The sequence below is a fragment of the Rattus norvegicus genome, chromosome 17, assembly GCF_021556685.1.
Source record: "Rattus norvegicus strain SHRSP/BbbUtx chromosome 17, alternate assembly SHRSP_T2T, whole genome shotgun sequence".
NCBI lineage: Eukaryota > Metazoa > Chordata > Mammalia > Rodentia > Muridae > Rattus > Rattus norvegicus.
In genome coordinates, this window is record NC_141550.1 from 41,271,272 (window position 1) to 41,293,705 (window position 22,434).

Consider the following 22,434-nt stretch of genomic DNA (forward strand, 5'->3'; position numbering starts at 1 on the left):
TTTTCTTTGGACATCCGCTTTGCAGTTTAGATTCATCCTCTTCCCCAGCTTTCTCTAGAGCAGTGTGTCAGTGTGAGGTGGCAGACCCAGGCCATCAATCAGGAGACCTGGTAAAAAGACTTCAGCGCTCTCCGCTGGAAGAAGGCTGAGTTCTTCTGAGCCTCTCTTCAAGCCTGGGCAAAGGCTGTCACTATGAGGTAGTGTTTGAGGCAGTCATTCTGGCACTGTGGCAGCCCATGTACAGCCTGGGAACTCGAAATGCTTCTCTGGAGTGCAGGTACCACTGTCCCTCCTCAGTCTGGAAGCAGGCCTGGAACAAATCCTCAGTTACTTCTGCCTTAGTTAGGGTTTTACTGCTGTGAACAGACACCATGACCAGGGCAACTCTTATAAGCACACATTTAATTGGGGCTGGCTTACAGGTTCACAGGTTCAGTTAATTTTCAAGGTGGGAGCATGGCAGCATCCAGATAGGCATGGTGCAGGAGGAACTGAGAGTTCTACATCTTTGTCTGAAGGCTGCTATGAGACTACTACCTTTCAAAAAGCTAGGATGAGGGTATTAAAGCCCACACCCATAGTAACACACCTACTCCAACAAGGCCATACCTTCAAATAGTGCCACTCCCTGGGCTAGGCATACCCAAATCACCACAACTACTTGGATCTATAACATGGAAACTAGATTTTTATTTTGTCTGAACCTCGTTTAAACTAAAGGTGCTAAATGTAGTGAAGATGGGTCATGAAGAGCCAGGGACAATGATAAAATGTTTTCCCCCATCAGTATAATGTACTCAGTTCAATTGCTAATAAGGCAGGCTTTCTTCAACAATAGTGGGAAGCAATGTGGAAATCTTTTTTTTTTACTTTAAATAATTTTTTTTTTACTTTAAAATAATTTATTTGTTTACTTTGCCTGAAGGGGCAAGCTGAGAAATCAAGACATTGCCAGCAAACATTAAGGACCTGGGTTGGGTAAGGAGGCAGTAGCTGTCCCTGGCTCTCATCTCTGGCTCCTCTTGGCCTATCCTCGGGGAGGGCACTGCAATCTTGGACTGCCACTGGACTTCCGAATGACCATGTCCTCTTGTCCTCAGCCTAGCATCAGCGGTGTGGATCTTGATAAGTTCCGGGAGATTCTGCTTCGCCATTGCGATGTGAACAAGGATGGAAAGATCCAGAAGTCTGAGCTGGCGCTGTGTCTTGGGCTAAAAATAAACCCCTGATCCCCAACTGCCCTGCTCTCTGCTTATGTGTCTGTGCTCTTCCTGTGAGAAGTGTGCTTGTGCTTTGGGGACCCACCTTAATGGACTTTCTCCCTGACAGTTTGGTACTCTTGATAGGGGGAGGGGCCCTAGGGTGCTGCTTCCAGAGGCAGCCATGATTTTATCCCACGGGAAGCCCTCAACCAGCTTCTTCCATGTTCGTTCCTTGACCTTGGCCTATCACCTCCAGGGCCTCAGTTTACCTGCTGGTCCTGCTCTGTTCAACTTTCCCTATTACCCAGTGATCCATTCTACCATCTCCCATTTGTCTTTGACCTTTCTGCTCAGTTAGAATGTCACCTGTGTCATGCTGTCACTTCTACAAATATGTCTTCTTGTAGAAATAAATCTATGGTCAAGAATGAAGATATGCTTGACTTTGTGTAAGCTTTGTCATGTTCTGATGGTTTTCAGGGAAGGCTTAGCAGAGAGTGAGGGACATCATTCTGAAGCAACTACTGGCTGCAGGGAGCTAGCAATAGCCCCAAGTTGATAGGAAGAGTAGAGCATTGTGGATCATGTTTCATTGTTTTGTTTGTTTCTTTTTTGAGGCAGTGTCTCTAGCAGTTGCTGGCCAGTCATCCTAGCTTAGTGGATGAGCTCCAGGTACAGTGAGAGATCCTGTCTCAACAACAACAACAACAAAACAAAAACAAAAAGCCACAGTGGAAGGGATAGAGAAAGACATCTAGTGTTGACCTCTGGCCTCCACAGGCACATGTACACACAAGCACACATACACGGAAATATTAAATCACCATGGTTACTGGGAAGATTGTATTAATTGCCAAGCTGACTTGAGTATTTCATATATGTAATGTACCACATGAACAGTAGGTGAGATAGTGGCAGTGGAAAGAGCGACTTTGATCTTCCATCAGCATCTTGCTTCCTTGCTCCATCTATCTCTGCTTATAAATACCTTGGGTGTTCTCCCCTATAGTCACCCAGCAAGTAGTTCCTCACTGGTCTGGACATCAAACATTTCTCTTGGCTATCAGTTTTGACTTTGTATGCTTACGGTCACCTCAGAATTCATTCTTGTGGTTAACCCATTTATCTTTTACCCATATTTCTTATTCCCAAATTTAAAAGAATAGCGAGTCTTTGCAGTTTTCTCCTTGAGGCTCGAATTTGGCATGGGATTTTGGCATGGGATTATGGGATATGCACACGCCCACACATGGCAAAGAAAAATCAAAGGACAAGAAGACTTGAATATTATTATCACTACAGTCATAATCACACTGTTGACATCCAAATAGTTGTCATCACTATCCTCATCCTCAGTATCTCAGAATTTACTCTGCTTGTAATTAATTCACTTCTCTTTTAGATTGGTTCTTATCCCCAAATTTGAAAGGGTAGTAAGATTTTCCAGATGGCCCATGACACTTGCATTTAATGCAAGGAATCTAGGGACATCTTGGTCATGCCCTTGTATAAAGAATACAGAAAAAGGCTCTTCATCTTACTGAAGAACTGCATTCTCAACAAAGGAGGGGTTGTGCTGAAGATGCTATTATTATTTCTGTTTTGCCAATTATAATATTTATCATCAAAGACAGTAAACAGATGACTAAAGTCTCTTAGCTAGGAAGTGTCCCATCTCACCTCTGGGTTTTGACCCAAGGCTTAAGTGGCTTTGACACAATGGCTTAAACATTCTTTGTTTTCATTGAGAAGGTAACTATGGCAGTTTTGGACCATACTAGTAACTGTCAGCTAGAACATGGCCAGTTATGGAACAAGTTGAGATACTCCAGGTGCGAAGGCTGAGAATCACAAGCCTTCTTGGAACAACTCTTATAATAAAGGATTTTTGAGTCAAGGACATAATCCCAGATACTTAGGACACTGGTAGGAAGATTGCGAGTTCAAGGCCGGCCTGGGCTATGTAACTAGTTTTAGATCTGTCAGAGAAACTTAATGCTGAAGATGTAGCTCACTGGTAGAGCATTTGCCTATCACATGTAAGGTCTGGGTTTTGTACCACAAAAAGAAAACAGAAAAACAACTAAGCAAACAAGAAAACCTTAATGTCATATTTAAATAAGTTACAATGTACAAAACACAGCATGAAAAGTATGTCATTCAGTTAAATAAAGACAGGGTCAGTGTTTCTAGTATTTGTTTCAGGCTCTGGTAGGGAGGTTTGCCTTTATGATAAGTGTTTATTGTGAAATTTTAATTTTAGGAGGCAACTATGCATTTTCAAATGTGTGTGTGAAAGAGAGAAAAATGGAGACACACACACAAAGATATATATATATATATATGTATATATATATATATATATGGAGAGAGAGAGAGAGAGAGAAACAAGAAACAGAGAGGAAGAAAAACAGAGACGGAGACAGAGAGAGACATAGAAGAGACAGAGAGATAGAAAGACACACACAGAAAGAAACAGAAAGAGATAGAGAGGAGGAGAGGGGGAGAGAGAGAGGGCGAGAAAGGAAAAGTCAGTCTGTGCACATGAATTCAGTGCCCACAGCGGTCAGAAGAGGGCATCAGATTCCCAGGATGTTGAAGGTGTTAAGGCTGTCATGAAGCTTATGTCATGAAGGCTGATGTTGATAATGCAGCTCCTTTGGTAGAGCAATCTGTGCTTCAACCACTGAGCCATCTCTTCATACTCGTTAACCACTACGTACTTGTTAATCACCAAATTACTAATTTTGCAGACCCCATTGTCCCATTGCCTTGGTCTATATAAGTCTTCCAAAAATTTCTGTTTCAAAAGCTTCAGAACTTAGTCTGCAGAGAAGACACAGAAGGAAGAAGAGATTTAGGAGAGTAGAAATCAGTGGACCTTGGAGAAGCAGGAGGGCAAGCCAAGCTCCTTCCTTTGCAAGTAGAACAAAAGAAATAGACCTGGTTTGGAATAACAGAGTAAGCTCCTTGGACCCCAGAGCACTGGAATTGTAGCTAGCTTCATAAAAGAAAACTATAGAAACAGCACAGTTTTAGAGAGGAATCTTGGGTGTTCCCAATTCTCATTGTGTTTCAAGTGTGACAAAGAAAAAGCAGAGAGCCGGAAGACTCAAACATCCTCATCGCCACCACCATCGGCATTATCATCATAATCAGCATCCCCACCATCAGCAGCAGCGCCATTAGCAATGGCAGCAGTATCTTCAGCAGCAGTTTCACCTCCACCATCATTAGCATCATCACCATCATCATCATCAGTAGCAGCACCATCATCATTGTCATCAATATTTCCAATATCAGCATCTGCATACCACCACCAGCAGCAGTACCATCACCATCATTGTTAACATCATCACTATCATCACCAGTAGCATCAACAGCATCACTGCCACAAGAATCTGTAACATCAGCATTAGCATCATTACCATCTACAGCAGCAATGGTACCACCACCATCATCATCACCACCACCACCACCACCACCATCATCATCTCATTGTTACCATCTATCAAAATGTAACTCCCACTTTAACCAAGACATAGAAGAATCATTTCTTCTTTTCAGTTTTGTAGAGTGCAGACAGTAGAACAATTGGGTTATAGAATGTTGTACACAGGGTAGTAGGGAATTAGTTGCGTGTAAACCCTTGCTTTGTGTATGCGGTGCCATTTACAAATCTGTGTCACTCTGAGTCAGCACTGTTCACTTCAGGCACAATTATAGTAATCCTGGAGCAAATGTTAGCGCTACAATGATGTTGCTTTGCAAAGTGATCATCTGAGAGCCCTTCTCAGCTGCTGCATCAGGCTCACAGCGCTTGTGTAGCTCCAAATTACTCTAGAGATGGGAAAGGCAGCATTTGTTCAGTCATCAAAGAGGGCAGCCTGCAATTAGATTCTGCATGCTGTCATCAGGGGGCTGGCAGGCCTGTTTCACAGGCTGGAGGGCTGGCGGTGACCTTTAACAGATGTAGAGTCTCCACAAAAAACCCTAAAGGCCGCAGCAAATAATGAACTGCACTTTGTAGCCAGCTGATTCATGTTTTTGTCTCTGCCTCATAAGCATCGGGAGGGAGGGCTTCCAAATGTCATTCTTCAGATCTCTTAAAGGGGTCAAAAGAGCCAGACTCACTCATACTTGGTGATCCCGGAGGTCAACTGAACCTAAATTGCACACTTTTGCTTGTCCCTTGACCAATTTCTGAGTACCTGCTTTTTAATTTTTTTTTAACCTGAGTTTTTTGTCTCATACTTTCTGGGTACACAGACTGATCACACCTAATACAGAGATTTGGGTAATTCCTGTGGTGGGTAGCCTTGGGACAGAGAGGCTCACTACAGGTCTGGTCCACTTGTTAAAATTAGCTGAATGTCTTCCCCTCCCACTCCCACCCATTTTCAAAGAAGCCTGCCTTTGATTATGGCTGTGTCTAAAGTAATCTTCAGAGTAATCTTGAACGATTCGCTATTGGACATAGACTTTTATCTCTTGCACATTCTATCTCTTACATTGCCCATGTAAGAATGTTTGCAAACTAAATTAGGAAACAGTTTTAGCCCAGGATTTTCTTGAATGGGTCTGCTGGCCCATCCAGGCTTCCTGGTAACCTCTGTGTATACCCTACTCTGCATTCTCCTTCCCACAACACATGTTGGTGACCTTTAAGCAAAACATGGAGGTCATCTCTTCCAGGAGGGCAGCCTGGACTATCAAGAAACAAGTGATTGAAAGGCAGCTGGTCTATCATGAGATCACACTGTACCAAAAGTCACAAGATCTGGATCTTGGCTTTTCGAGGAACCCTCTGGAGAGCTACATTTATTTCACCATTCTGCCATATTGAAGTGCCATGAACAAGTTGACTTAAACACCAAAATGTATAGATTTATGGCTGTGAGGGCTGGGGTCCAGGAGGGAACATCGTCAGGGCTGTGAAGGCATTTGTTCCAGGTGCAGCTCCTGGCTGTCTGTGGTTCTCCAGTAATCTTTGGTGTTCTTTGCTGTAGAAAAATCGTCGAATCTGCTTTTATCTTTGCATGGCCGGCCTCCTGGGTGGATGCTGACCTGTTAGTCAGTATACCTTCATCTTGTGGATCACATTTGTGATGGTCCCCTTTCCAAATCATATTCTGAGGTACAAGAGAGCAGGACTTAAAATATGTGAATTTTAAGAACCAATTAATTAATTTTGTATGGGAGGCATGTAGAGGTAAGAGAACAAATTAGTGGGTCCCACAGTGTAAACTCACGTTGTCAGTCTTGGCAGCAATCACTTTTACCCATTAAGCTAGTTCACTTGTCCTTAACATAGGAGTTTTGTGGGGTCACAACCCATCCCAGAGTCCTTGGGAAAGTCCCTCTTGGTTTCCTTACTTGGAGATAGGTTAGGACCAGCTACTTACAGAACCCTTGGAAGGTTAAAGATGGGGTCTAGTTTATATCCCTACAGCAATATTCTCCCTTTTCATCCATGTGGCTGATGATGACATTTCTAGTTAAACTCTGGTCCTCTGATGGAGTTTGCAGTGTGTTGCCAGCCTGTGAGAACTCTGATACCCAGTCCAGGGTATCTGCATTCTTTTTCCCCATTATGTTCAGGTTTACACACACACACACACACACACACACACACACACACACACACACACACACACACGCTGGGGAAAAGAGTGTGAAATTAAGTCTGTGGCATTTGATATGAATGTACAAAAGCACTGACTCATGACAAATCCAAACTTTAAAAAAGGAAATAAAACCTGTTTTGTTGTTATTGTTTGTTTGGTTGGCTAGTTTTTTTTTTGCTTCAGGGAACTTGTATACCCTGTACAAGGTCATTTCTTGTTAAAACTTAGGAGAAAACGTCATTCTGAGAGCTCTGTAATAGTGAATGACCCTAAGTATACAGAATGAGAGTAACAGGAGTCTCTGCTGGGAAGCGCAGGCATTGTCCTGAATGCAGTCAACACAGCCTATTCATTTCCTTCTTTCTGGCAGTGCTGGGGATCCCACCCAAGGCTCTACACATAGCACATTGTTTTCCTCATGGATCCTGGGACGTGTGGGGACTTTTAGGAGCCCACTGGGCATCTGTAACCACTGGTGCCTGGGAACATGGCAGGAATGGTGTCAGGTGTGTGGGAGAAGATGGCGTGCACTCCCCCTCCTCGAGATGGAGCCCACCACAGCCCTCTCTTTTAGGCAACTACAACTGGATTTCTAGCCAGTTTTCTCAAAGGCCTGAATGCTCAGCAGCCGCCTCTCGCTCTGAATTCAGAGATTCAGCGAGGAATATGGTGCTAATTCCATGAAGCTGACTGAGGCTCAGTGAAAATCCAGGGTGAGTTTCTCACGACTGGATGACTAATCTTCTGAAAGGCTTCCTTCTGGAAACAATTAAGGGATATGACTCAGCTCGACCTTAGAGGTTTTTGTGACACAAAAGCAGCTTCATGCTGAAGGCAAAGGGGTGGGGGTGGGGTACAGCATGAAGTTAAATCACCTGTCCGGGTCTTCGTGCAGAAAGACTGCCTGAGTTTGCTTTGGATTCCATTTCAAGTGAGGGAAGGTGAAGGGGAGGGTGGGACAGAGGGAGAGAGGGAGGGGTTGCAGAGGTGGAGGAGGGAGAAACAGACACATGCACACACACATACACATATACACACGCACATGCACGCATGCATGCATACGGTATATGTGTGCAGCCTTCTGCCCAGCCCAGCTTTGGTGAAATGGTTCCTCACCATGGATGCAGTTTTAGAACACGATAGTCCCAGAAAAAGGTTATTTTTGCCTCAGACAAGAAAAGCGATCCCACGAAAACACAAAGTACTGTGAAAATTGCTCCTTGGCTGGAGTGAGATGTCTGCCTAGCCATCCAGTGATGCACGCTGATAAAACCTGACCACTTTCAGTACCACTCTCCTTCCTGCCATCCCTTTTGTACTGTGTTTCAGTAAGTGCTTTCTCTGCATGCCTGTTTTTGACTCACCTAAATTTTCTTACCCCATCAGGCAGGATAGGAACACTTACCATGTGCTGGTTAGTTTTGTCAACATGACATAAATCAGAGTCACCTGGAAGGAAGAGGGACTATCAACTGAGGACCAGCCTCATGTTGGCTTGTAGGCATGTCTGTCTGTTGAGGGTATTTTCTTCATTAGTGATTAATGTGGGAGGGTCCAGTTCATTGACTGTGTCACCCCTGGGCAGGTGGCCCTGGGTTCTATAAGAAAGCAAGCTGAGCAAGCTATGGAGAAATGTCTTCACCATTTCTTCTTCTCCAGACCCCTGCCTTGAATTCCGGCTTTGGCTTCTCTCAGTGATATACTGACTACAAAGAAACCCTTTCCTTCCCCGAGTTACTTTTAGTCCTAACACATAGGGCTCCCTGCCTCCATCCCTTCCACCCTTCTTTCTAATTTATGGATTTGTCTTTCAGGATGTTTGGTGGTGACTAAGTGCAGTTGAACCAGGAAAAGAGACACAAATCAAAATTTGGAGGATAGGCCCTAGGAAGCCACCAATCATATTCTAGTCTCTAAGCCCTCATCAATAACAAACATGAAACAGACTTTGGATTTGTGTTTGGACTATGAGAGGAAGCAGTTTAGAGAAGGGCATACAGGCATGAAGTGATTAGAAGTTAGCTTTTGGGTATGATAGCTCATGCCTGTAATCCTAGCACTGGGGAAGCTGAGGCAGGAGGATTGCTGTGGGTTTAAAGCATGGGCTATTTAGTGAGTTCCAGGCCATTCTGAACTACACAGTGAGAATCTATTTTGAAAAATAGAAACAGGAAGAAGAGGAACAATGGAGAGGAGAGAGAGAGAGAGAGAGAGAGAGAGAGAGAGAGAAGAGAGAGAGAGAGAGAGAGAGAGAGAGAGAGAGAGAGAGAGAGACTGACTGACTATTTTGGAATTTGCCAATAAAAGGTCAGAGCATCACTAAACTAAATGAGCTTTGACATGTCCTTGACAGTTTCTAGAATACACACAGTTCTCAGTGGAGAGAGGACAGACATATTGCTGCCCTCACTAACTTCTGTGATTCTGGGTAAACTGAGTGTGGTAGTTTGACAACATCCCCCATAGTCTCAGGCATTTGAATCTGGTCCCTAGCTGATGATGCTGTTTGGGGAGGCTCAGGGGGTGTGGCCTTGTTAGAGGAAGTATGTCACTGCAGTTGGGCTTGGAGACTTTAAAGATGCCATTTCTAGTTCAGCTTTCTGTTAGTGCTTCAGGATGTGAGCTCTCTGCTTGTTATTCTAGCTGCATGCCTGCTCCTTCCCTTACTCCCTGGAACAATAATCCAAATACAGCCTTTCTTTATAAATTGCCTTGGTCACAACATCTATTACAGCAATATAAAAATAAGTAATTCCCTAAGGTTCGCAGCTTTGACACTAAAAAGAATTTCACAATTAGTTGATTTGTAATAAAACGGGGTCATTTAAAACTTATATAAAACCTCTAAGATTTTTTTTATTACTTTTAATTTTGTACGTGAACACACTGTAAAATTTCTGGGGCAGTGTAAGAATACAGAAGACAAAGAGAGACCAGAGTCTGACCTTCAACGAATAGGCCTGGGTTTATTAGCATGCACATCAAGGGCAGCCTCTCAAGTAAGGAACTAAGGAGTCTACCTGGGAAAAAACCTGGCTCCAGTCCTTTACAGGTGTGAAGTGAAAGGGTTGGGAATGAGGAAATTGTTACAGCCATAGGAGGCTTACAAACAATTTCCTACTCTCTTTTCCCCCCAATTATGTACTTCAAGCAGGACATTGTGTGAGGAGACAGGTTATCTCTGCCAACTTTCCTTCTGGGATGGGCAATAGTGGCTGCTTAAGGTTCTCTGCGATCTCACAGGAATCCTGCTGTACCAAGGCACTCTATCATACATGAGCCCAAGTAACCACAGAGGTGGAGTTACAGACGTCTGTGGGCACCCTTACACAGGTTCTAGAACTATCACTCAGGACCTTTGTAAGATCTTTTAACTTCTGAGCTTTCATTCCAGCCTCTGAGTTTGGAATTGTATTAAAGATATTTTAAGATCTATTTGGATTTTATTTATGTAGGTGTTTTGCCTGCATGTATACCAGTGCGCTTTATGTGTGCAGTGCATGCAGAGGCCAGAGGTGGGCATCAGACTTCCTGGAGCTGGGGGAGCTACACAGAGTAGTTAGCCTTCAAGTGGGTGCTTGTAAGAGCAAGTCTTCTTAACTGCTGAGCCATCTCTCCAGCTCTCCAGACATATTTTAATGTAGGCTTAAATGTGAAAGTTAAGAGAAAAAGTGGTGTTCAGGAGAGAGTAAAATACACCTAAGGACACTTTCTTAGGGAAAGTAGCTCAAAGTGAGACTTAGTTAAATGTGGGCACAGGCTGATCCAAGAGAGATTAATTAATTAATTCGCTGTCTTGGCATCAGCCCTGAATACCTTTTGGGTAGCTCTCTGGTTACATCTTAAAATGTTGCCAAGAAACCATTTTCCTTTTATCTTTCTTTTGATAAGAAAGATGTGTGAGGTGGCCTGAGGGATGCCTAAAATGGAATTACTGTCTGATAAAGACAAAATTTGGGAGAGTTGCACAGGCGTTTAGAACACATCCTTTGCCTGTAGGTGGGGCTTTTTGTGATGTGCATTAAAGACACATTAAGGAAAATCTATTTTCTTCTGTTGGAGAGAATGGATCTCTGGCCCAGATAGAGACCTAATATCCCATAAGGACCAGTCAACCGCTGGCTAAGAGACTACATCTGAGGAAGGCAGATTCACCTTAAGATATGCTAAAGAGATGGGAGAAATACTAATCCTTTTCATGGGATGACTTCTTCTCCTCCCAAAGACATTCTCTGTTATAGCCACCAAGGAACCACTAGGAGGTTCTTTTGAGTCTGCTCACTCTTCTGACTCACAAAGAGGTGACCTTTTCTTTCTCTTTGCCTTTGTCTCTTTCTTTTGGATGATGATGGCTAGGGTGTTCATCTGCCTGTTGTAGGGTCATTTTCTCTGACTCCGAAACTCTGCTTTATACCATGTAGTATTAATCCCACAGATAAGAGGAGAAAGACCACCAACCCAAATCATGGCCAAATTATTAAATTAAATTAATTAAAGCAAACCTTTAAAAAAATTCACATAGATAGACTGACTTTCCTGAAAGGGGGAGGGGGAGTTGAAAGGTCAGCTTTGGATGTGGGGACAAGTTTTTACACCTCAAGGTAGGAAGTTTCTAAGTGGGAGCTCTGGCAGGCAAATAGGCAGGGTTACAGAACATAAACATAACAAATTAGTCATAAAGACCTCCTGAAGCAAAGACCAATTGGTCATAGCCAGGTTGTTGTAACAACAGGTCATCATAGTAACCCTTTGAAACAAAGGCATGGTTACCCTTTCCTGGAACAGGCAGTGCAGAAGCATTTGTATTTTCTTCACAAGTTTTCCCCAATAACACATTTTCCAAAAAAGGAAAGAAATGGAAATTGACCTCTGAAATAGAAACTTCACTTTTACTCATCTATCCCAAGGGGAGAAAACTGAACACATTTCTATGTAAAAAGAAGTTTGTTTTTAGTACTATGTTTAATTGGAAATCCCCTTCCAAACCTTTAAGTGCCCAGTGGTAGGGAAATTACTAAATAACAGGTGGGGCCAAGGCTATCTGTATGGTACAGCCATCCCAGAAGGGGTGATTTCAAAGAAAGATGCTGTAACATCTCTGCCCTGGGAAGAAGGCTTACTGTTTATGTTTTTTAGCTGGAGAGGTGGCTCAGTGAATAAGAACACTGACTGTTCTTCCAGAGGACCTGTCAATTCCCAGCCCCTACATGGCAGCTCACTACTGCTTGTAACCCCTGTCCACTGGAATTCAGTGCCCTCTTTTGGCCTCTGCAGGTACTGGGTTGTTAAGTTTCAAACAAGCAGCTATTTAACATATCAAAGCAGTCCTGGCCTCCATGTTCTCCCAGCATCCCTCAGTCCCTACTTGTTACTGGGTATAACTAGTGCACTCTGGCTTCTACCCTGAACTCTCCAGCCTAGGATCTCGGCTGCCTTTCCCCCAGAGGTTCTTCCCTATGTAATCCAGGCATTTTGCTCCTTTTATACCTTCCACTGCTGTTCTTAGTCCCACCCCCCACCCCACCCCGGGTGGTTCAGGGTCCTGACCACTCTGGACTCTCCCAGGTGTGTTTGCTTCTGGCTATGCTCTACCACTTTTTATAATAAACTTTCTCCTCCACCATAGCTAGGAGTAGTCGTGTCCTCTCCTTTTTGTTTTCTTTCTGGTTTTCACTCATGGGTACCCTGTGGTACACAGACATACAGGCAACCAAAATACCCATACCCATACAAATTAAGTAAAAAAAAGAAATTAGGTCTTGGACATCAAATTTTTGTTTTTCCAGCAATACTCATTTGGCATTTGCAGGTAATCTAGGACATTTCATAAACGTTCCAGGTCAAGAAAACAAACTGAAGCATTTTTTGTTAGCAGCCATCTTCTTGTGAAGGCTTTTGTAGGTCAAGATTAGCCTCAAATTTATTCAGAATTAGGAGCCAGGGAATTCTATGACTTAACAAATTTGGGAAACACTGACTCAAAGTCTACCAATAAAGGTCTCCCTCAGTCTGGGGTAAAACGGTATACCTTTGGGGCTTCCCCACTTCCCTGTACAATGGTGGCAAGGTGGTTCAGAAAGCACAGTCTATAACTTCAGAGATGAATTTAGAAAGGACCCAAAGCGTCCATCTAGGCCATAGTGTCTTGTTTTCTTGAAGGGCTTGCCCAAAGGAAGCCCGCTGGATGTTGGGCTCAGCCCTGGAGAGAACCGATAGCAAGACTGGAAGCTGCAGCTCACAGTCACAGCCGTGAGCTTAGAAACATCTCTCCAGGCATACAGTCACTTAACAGGTTGCAGCTCAGGTAACAATGTGAGTTCAACCTCAGGAGAGACCCTGAACCAAATCGTACAGAAAAGATGTCGCCAAATTCATGAAATAGTGAGTTTTCTGTTTAAGTTACTAACAACTGACTTGGATTCCCAGTAGGAAAGGTGGATGGAGAACTGGGTCAATCCAGAGCTATTTGCTTTGGATTGTTCTGAACAAGGAGTGTTCTCTGAACTTTCTGCACCTTTCCCATCCCCACACTGCTGTCAGGCATGGCTGTAGTATTGATCAGCTATTCCCTCATTGGAAAGATCTTCATACTTGTTATATTGTATTTGCAGAACATCAGATAGAATCTCTCAGCTAAGGACATTGCCATTGGGTGGATGACTCTTTGTGGAGGGAGGCTGTCCTGTGTACTGTAAGATGTGAGCGATATCCTTTTCTGTATTTAAGAAAGGTCAGGCCTGGGCTGGAGAGATGACTCAGTGGTTAAGAGTGCTGACTGCTCTTCCTGAGGTTCTGAGTTCAATTCCCAGCAACCACATGATGGCTCACGACCATCTGTAATGGGATCTGATGCCCTCTTCTGGTGTGTCTGAAGACAGTTGCAGGGTATTCAATACATGAAATAAATAAATCTTTTTCTTAAAAAGGTCAGTCCCACCATCATGCTTGAATTAACTGAAAGTATCTTTAGATATTATAGGTGTTCGCTGGGGATCAGGATTGCACTGGGCTGACAATTGCTGCTCTGGGTGAAGAAAACAATAGCACACCTGTTTATGACTTTGACTTCATCTTAGAAATTCCATGAGGTAGGAATGGCAAGGGATGGCTCTGAGACACAGAGAGCTCTGTGTCTAAACCACCCAGCTGAAAAGTCGACAAGGCAGGTTCCTAACAGGCCTGTCTGAATTCTGTGCCCACAGCAGAGAGAAGAAAACTAGCAGTCTCTGTGTAGATTTGTCGGCAGCCTGTGAAGCTGTTGGAGCTCTCATTCTTGATGTGTATTTTTCCACTTACAGATGCTGAAGTTGAAATGAAGTTAGAAACCTCGAGCACCAACTTCTAATTTTCTCCCTAGACTCACTCAATGAGATATGCTGACTCTGACTGCTCAGTCTCTTCACTGTAGAATCGGATCATGATAGATTGGCTTTCACATACAGTGCTTGCTTGGCTCCCGTGCTGTCAGCTGGGGTTATATCTGATTTCAATAGAGTGCATGTGTAACCACATTTCAGATTATCAAGGAATTTGATCTTTGGTGCACACAAGTGTGTATATCCAAACACACACACCACACCACGTACTCCACGTGGACTAAATATTCAACTGCTCTGTAAGACTCCTGTATTCAGAGTTTAGAACTATGCCAGGAAAGGCTTACTGTGGCTTACATTTTTTAATGCTGAAAAGCAACAAAAGCAAAATTGTTGTTTGTCTTTTTAAAAATTTTCATAATTATGTGATATGAAGAGAAACAAGATTACAGTTTAAAATTTTGAATAGACCCAAAGAGACATTGTGTAAGATAGCACTAACTGATACATGTATGTATACAAACACACACACACACACACACACAAACACATTCCATATACAAGCATATAAATCACACATATACCACACATACAAATATATAAACTACACATACAAACCACACACATATATAGATACAATCATACAAACCACATGCATCACACATACAAATATAAATCACATACACGTAAACTACACAGACATCACAACACATTATACACTCAGACATATACAAACACTATGATATACACAAGCATCACATATACATCACACACCACATACTCATGATCACAGAAAAACACTATGCACACACACATAACACACACACACACTACACACACATCAGACACACAAACCAGTTATACACACACATATCACAAACTAATATTCATACATATACTCACATAACACACACTCATATACTATATACTTACATACATGCTCTACACATCCTACATGCCACACACTACATACATACTACATACACCACACACATCACATATTATGCACCACATTCATCACACACTTATACCACATACACACACACATCACGCACACATCACGCACACATACCGCACACTCATACGCATAACACATACATGTTAAATCTCACTCTGAACAAAAGAAAAGCAACTTAAAACTGTAGAGCTTTAGCCTACCCACTAAGCAATAGTCAGTGAAATAGCACCAGAGTTTGTGAAGGAAGATGCTTTGCTGTCTCTCTCTTTTCTTTCCTTCAGGATCACCATGTTAGGCTAGTGTTACAACAGAACTACATCCCCTGCCTATTTTGTACACTGTGTAGTTAGTGAGGGTCTCACTAAGATGCCTGGGTGGCCTTCAGCATATGTATGGTCCTCCCTCATTAGCTCTCGATAGAGAACAGAATTATGGGGTCAGATGCAGTTATTGACCTTGGTGTGTGACAGAGAAAGGAAATGGAGGTCAAATAACTCGCAAGGTGTATGTGTGTGAATGTGAATGTCAGTTCAGGGATACGGCAGAGTTCCAGGAGAGCAGTGCCGTAGAGTAGAGAGGGAGAGTAGAGCAGCACAGAGAGGGAGGAGGAGGCAGTGCTACCAGAGAGTTTTACAGAGACAGATGAAGAGAGAACAAGCTAGACACATGTGAAGACAAAAGGAACCAGAGAATAAGGAGCCAGAAGATTAGGAAAGATTGCTAAAGTTAGTATCGAAAGACCCTCAGACAGGAGACTCTCGCTCCGGTCCTGAGGACACCCACCACCCCACGAACACACGGGACTCAGTCTCGATGTAAAAACAAGAGGTTTACTCGGGATACCAGTGCACTGGGGCTCGACACAGTCCTCAGGCAGGAGGGATGTGAAGAGCCCCGAACAGCAGAAATGTACAGTCTATATAGTCCCCACAAGGTCACACAGCCTCATTAGCTCAGCTATTTCAGTGCCAAGGATATCTGACTAGGCAGATGTTTCTCATCCTGGAGTTCCCAGGACAAAGCCACAGCCATATCAGCACAGCTATTCCAGTACCAAGGACGTCTGACTTGACAAATGTTTTCCTGTCCTTGGGTAACCAGGACAAGGACCAAGGATATCTGACTTGGCAGATGTTTCCTCTCCTGGGGTACCCAGGACAAGGCCACAGCTATATCATCTGTTCTTGTGCCCAGGTAGCTTCCTGGAGCGTGGGTGGGATGTGCTTTCTGTACTTTCTGGTCTAACGTCTAGGGGCTAAGCAGAGGCCAACTTAAAATTTTTCATTTTTAAGAAATGGCTACACTAATGTCAAGAGGGGATCTTTCTTTCTTTTCTTTTTTTGGGGGGGGGCTTTGTCTGCTTTATTTCACTATATTAAGCAGTAAGGCAAAATAGTAACCTGTTATTTAAGTCAAGGAGTGCCTCTCACCCACCAAGGATTCTCATTACAAAGACGCAAGGATATTTAGTGCAGTATGCCTGTAACATGTATTTGGAACAAACGAAAAATTTGTTTGAGTGTGAATCAACTCACAAACCCAAAGTAACTTAGCAGTAAGCATCCAAAATTGTAGTTTCAAGTGCTAAGGACGCCTGACTCTTGACTTGTGTCTTGGTGCACATTGACTAGTAATAGAAACCCTGCACCTCATCTAATACAAAAAGTGACAGTCACAAGTCCTAATTCACCACCTGCAGGTGTCGAACCTTTCCTAAGAACATAAACAAGACCAGCTTGCACTAAACTTACCTTGAAACAGTGTAGAGCTGATATTTTTAAGTTAACTTGACTTCTTGAAAAACAAAAAACCAAAGGCCCCCCCCCCAAAAAAACCAACCCACAAGTGTTTTTTGTGTTTATCCCACAGGAGTGAAGAGCCCCATTACTTCAATGTTTTCCTAGGGAAGAAGTATCAATGTCACTGCATAAAGGCATACAGACAGAGACAACTGTGCCAGTCTCCACATTATGTGCTCAGCTGAGGCTATCTGCACTTTGATGTGTGCCCCTTCCCCACCCCCAAGACCCTGAATAGTGGCTTCATAGTAGGCCTTGTGGAGTTGCAGAAAACCACTCTTTCTATAGTTTGAAACTCGTAATTAACCAACTTTCAGCTTCAGCTTCTAAGAGGCAAACATTATTGTTCCCATAGTATTAGAGATCAGTGTTTTCTTCTTATATTCTAGTATATATATATTACTCTGTGGGAATATTGTTTCATAAAATTGGCTTGATCTTAAGATCTTCAAAGAACAAAGTGTCTTTCAACAGCTTCCTTAAGTGTTTTCTTCTTAGGTAAAACTAACAAAGAGTATTCTATCTGTAGTCCAGACTATACATTCCTTAATACAAAATAAAACCCCCAGAGACTTAAAATGAAAACCAAAGCAGGATTTGTAAACAGGAACTTTTTCTTCCAAGGTCTGTTGGTCATGTACTAGGAGTACTTTAAGGAAAAGTGCAGCTGGTTTACTCTGTCAACTCTGATTTTAGAAAACAGCTCAATGTCAGTATTTGAGAAAATCAGCAAGTCTAGGTTCAGGCTGGCATCCTGGCTACTTGCTGAACTTCTATGGCTTACAATCACAATGGTCTCACTTCACACAACTGCACAAGTCTTATATTCATTAAGGGAATGGTTCTTTTTCTTTGTGTCCAGTTTTAAATTTAAGGGATTGAAAGTTAATTTTTCCTTCAGTTCAGCAGAAAGAACATTAGTTTGGATCATGCTAAAAGTTAGTTTAAAATGTTTTCTGCATTCCAGAAGTGATGCAGCAAAGTGTCCATATAAACTGTCCCAGCTCTTTCTAAAAGCCCCAATGTTAGAGCAATTTCTTGATTTATAGAACAGGGCAGCGAGCTGAACATGGTTGCAAGGATCTTTAATCCTAGCAGCTTGAGTTCCAGGCCAGCGAGAGTTACACGGAGCAAGCCTATCTGAAAAACGAACGAACAAACAAACAAACAAACAAACAAACAAACAACAGAGGAGGGCAGATAGTGAGATTCATAAAGTTTGTTTCCCTGTTTGTTTCCCTAAGGCAGCCTTAGCCCTTGGGTATTGTGGTAATATTAAAACAAATGAATTTCATGACATGTAACTGCTTGCCATTCAAATTCTTAAAAGTCCCATATACTAATGAGGAAAATGACAAGCAAGTGACAGGTATACTGTGTTCCTTTGGAAGAGACAGACAGAGTGCCTTAGGAAAGTGACAGTTGCCCTGCCATCACTAGGTTAGAGACACACTGACAGTCCTACTGCTCTGTCAAATGGAAATCATTGGCAAAGTGAGAGCCAGGGCCAAGGCCAGTGAAGGGTTATGATTTCAGGGTTATCCTTAACGGCATACAGAAAGCCATTGGAACACTGAGACCAAAGCTGCAGCACAAAGACAAGGTCTGCTCTGGATTACCACCCTAAGGCTTTCTGTCAAACTGTGACAGGTGCACAGCATGTTTCTTAGGGAGTAAATACAACGCCCCTCCATGGAATAGCTACTCCTTTACTGTGATGGAACGATGCTGTTACTCAATGTGCAGGGCTCAGAGAGACACAGGCTTACTGGTGTCAACAGCAGTTACCCTGTGCTCCGAACCCTGGCCTGCCCTCCACTCCACAGGATTCAGTAGTACATCTTTATAAACATGTCTGGTGAAGCAGCAGCTTCCACACTGTTGAGGGCTGTAGTGACATGGCTGGGTGGGATCTGCCCACCAGGTAGCTTTGTTTTAAGGAAGAAGAGGGCCAAAGCTCAGTTCCACATGCTGAGTGAGCCAGATGACTTCTGTGCCCTGGTCGCTTTCTCCCATAGGGCGGATGGGGGCAGCCAGGTTTTTAAAATCATGTTTCATCTTGAAGCACATGGTCACTTCCCCTTCCTCATGCTGTGGGGTGACTTTGATGAAGATGCCCACTTTGTTGGCTTTTCTGAAAGCTCCAATGTCAGGGTCATCCTGGAAGTCCTGGGGCTCTGCCAGCTCATCGTACTCTGCTGCTGCATCCTTGCTGGCTAAGATGAGCTCCTTGGGAGACACCACCACCTTAGCAGTGCTGTTGATGTTATCAGGGTCCCCTTCCTCGCACTCCAGCAGAGGTACATGGGTGAGGTTCTCCACTGGATTTGTAAGAGTCAAGAGGACCTGGCTCTCCTTCATGTAGCAAAGATTGGGGATCGACATGCTTCTCACTTCTGGAATATAATTGACAGCAACCAACTGGATTTCGAATTTGATGGATGTTGGATTAAATTCTGGCTTGCTCAAATTGTGTTCACATTTCCGACAGCACAGGGACCATTTGATCAGAAGGTGCTTGTGTCGAGGATAAAGCTGTGAGGCCAAGACGGGCTGCAGGTCAGGTTGTAAGAGGCGCCGCTGAAGGGTGGTCATCTCTGTCAGGTTCACTGGTCGTGTGTAATAGTCTTCAGGCAGAGGCTCTACTTCAGCGACAGCCTGAGCTGGCTCAATCTTTACCTCCTTCTGGTCTTCTCCTTCTCTAAGGGAAAGTCCGGCAAGTGTACTAATGGATGTACCAGCTCATGGTCACTGAAGCCTGGTCCCAAGGCTGTACTTGCCTGAAAAAGCCAAAGGCATATAATTTCTTCGCTGTGCCAGTTTCTTGCGATCTCGTTCAACCTTTTCCTTCTGGGCAAGCTGCTGGTAATATTCAATCAACTTGTTCATCCGTTGTGCGTGAGGATTTTCTGGTTCTTGCCAACCACCACTAGCTACAGATTTGTCTGCCATGCCCACATCTCTAGATGTCCATCGACAAAATCCACAGGCCAAATAATAGGCTTTCTTCATAGTGGTTTTGGCTGGGTCGTCTGGAAGCTGTGTGGAGATGCTTGTAGCTCAGGTGGAAAGGGTGTGCATGCATCCAGGACAGTCAAAGCAGTTGGCACATTTTTCTTTTTTAATTTGGCTTCAGCTGATGGCATGTTTTCTAAGCAGCTGGGACAATAATTCGAGTCCACCTTGTGTGGCATACATTCTAGCGATCGAAGCTCACTGCAGTATCGGCAGAAGTAGAGCTGTGAGAGTGGGCCCCGAACTTCTTTTCTCCTTGGACGAGATGGAGAACCCACTCCGACTGTAGCAAGGATGCCATCTTGGTGAGGGAGGAGCCGGAATCTTTCAGTATAAGGCCAGGCAGAGCAATTTAGAGAACTGAGAGAAGCCAGATTTAATCATTCAGCTGGGAGGGGAGTTTGAGCCAGAAGAGCAGAGTTCAAGCATACAGCCATAGTTTAGAAAGAACTTGAGAGAATGAGCTTATTCAGCAGTAAGTCTCAGCGGCTGAGAACATTTTAGGTCTAGATTAGATTGTACAGAGGTTAGAAGCTTTCAGAACTAAGCCTAGGTCAGCCTAGGGAAACAATAAACCTGGGTGACAACAATTGCATCAGGAGAGTAAAAGTTACTTTTACAATGGCCTTTTGCTAAGTTGTAGCCTTTAAAATCCCTGGAAGTTCCTATATTTGTCCTGTCTATGTTAGGCTTTGCATTCTGCTCATCCAGAAAGAGTAGTTGTGTGAGAAACAGTTCCTATGAAAACCATGTGGTTGCAGGATTATGGATTGATGTCTATATGCAGGTGAAGGCAGGCACAAGATAAGACAAGGCCTGTGATTGGGCATTGAAAAATTAAGGTGGGCACAGAGTTTTGAACAGGGGAGAAGGGAGGAGGAGGGAAGAAGAAGAGAAATGGAGGAGAAGGATGACCCACCCCGTGTGGCTTTAATTAGCCACAGGTAGCTATGGATGGATTATTATAGGATAATCTGTCTTATCTAGATGGACAGTTTATATCAATATAAACTGGCTCTGAGTTTATTGTGTGGACATTTTGTGGAGTGAGAATTTACTGATATAAATCTGATTGATAAATTACAAGCTTCTAGAGTTTTGATTTTACCTGGACACTGGAATTGTGACAATAACCACAGGGGGCAGATGCTGTGGTGAGCAGAATTTGAAGCAGAGAGCAGAGAGATAGACGGGCCTAGTTATGGAGGCGGGAAGATTGCTGGAGGGCCCAGAGATAGCTAGTAGCGTGGGATGGAAATTGGGAACTGGGAGCTGAGAGGACCTTAGGACTCAGAAATCTCAGGACTTAGATGAAATGCCCTACAGTGGGGAGAGGGAACTTGTAAAATCCACCTCCAGTAGAAAGACAAGACATTAAGTGGAGGGATGGGTAGCCATCCAACAGTCAATAACTCTGACCCAGAATTGTTCTTGTCTAAAAAAACTGCAGGGACAAAAATGGAGAAGAGACTGAGGGAAAGGAGGTACAGTGGCCAGCCCAAATTGGGATCCATCTCAAGGGGAGTCTACAAGACCTGACACTATTACTGAGGTAATAGCTTACAGACCTGACATGACTGCCCTCCTAGAGGCCCAACAATCAGCTGACTGAGACAGAAGCAGATACTTCAACCAATCAATGGACTGGTCAGGGACCCCTGTGGTTGAATTAGGGAAAGGCTGGAAAAAGTTGAGGAGAAGGGCAACCCCATAGGAAGACCAGCAGTCTTAACTAACCTGGACCTCTGTGATTTCCGAGACACTGAAACACCAACCAGGCAGCATACACTAGCTGGTCAGAGGCCCCCAACACAGACTGCCTGGTCTGCCCTCACTGAGAGGAGATTCACCTAACCGTTGAGAGACTTGAGGCCCCAGGGAATGAGTATGTGTGGGGGGGACATCCTCTTGGAGATGGGAGTAGGAGGAATGGGATGAGGAACTTTTGGAGGGCAGAATGGGAAGAGAATAACTATTGGACTGTAAAAAAAAATTAAAAGATAACAAAACAACAAAAATGGGCTGGAGAGATGGCTCAGCCATTAAAGGCTAGGCTCACAAAACAACAAAACAACCAACCAACCAACCAACAAAACCCCAAACTCTTTACCTCCAACAGATTTTTAGTACATTTTAATATATACCCTCTAAAACTGGGTATGGTACTGAACCTGTGTAAAGCAGCTCTCAGCAGGCTGAGAAAGGAGGAGCCAGTTCAAAGCAAGCTCTGACTACACAGGGAGATCTGTCCTAATTTTTAAAATGTCATTCTCATGAAAAACTAATTTGATGACAGCACTTTGAGATTTATTTTGCCTCATAACTTGAAGATAGTATTTAACCGTTCTGACTTCAGTGGTCCCTAATAAGAAATACATGAATTTTCGGAGGAGACAAAACTACCTTTCCTTTAAGATTTTTCATTTGGTTTCAAGAATTGTTAAAATCAAATGAATAGTAAAAGAATGTATGAATACATTTGCCATAAATGATATAGAACATAATGGTTAAAATCTA

General features: G+C 43.4%; 1 protein-coding gene and 1 pseudogene across 5 annotated transcripts in view; one reads left to right on the plus strand and one right to left on the minus strand.

The window, feature by feature from the left end:
* Positions 1-1,635, plus strand: part of Scgn (secretagogin, EF-hand calcium binding protein) — a 42,134-nt gene extending 40,499 nt beyond the window's left edge. For 3 of the 5 annotated variants that reach the window (XM_087590637.1, XM_087590639.1, XM_087590641.1), the window contains one exon: positions 1,101-1,634. In XM_087590637.1, the coding sequence (XP_087446763.1) occupies positions 1,101-1,229 (129 nt within the window). In that variant the 3' untranslated portion in view covers positions 1,230-1,634. 5 annotated transcript variants of the gene reach the window in all.
* Dctn4-ps1 (dynactin subunit 4, pseudogene 1) lies at positions 18,836-20,218 on the minus strand (annotated as a pseudogene).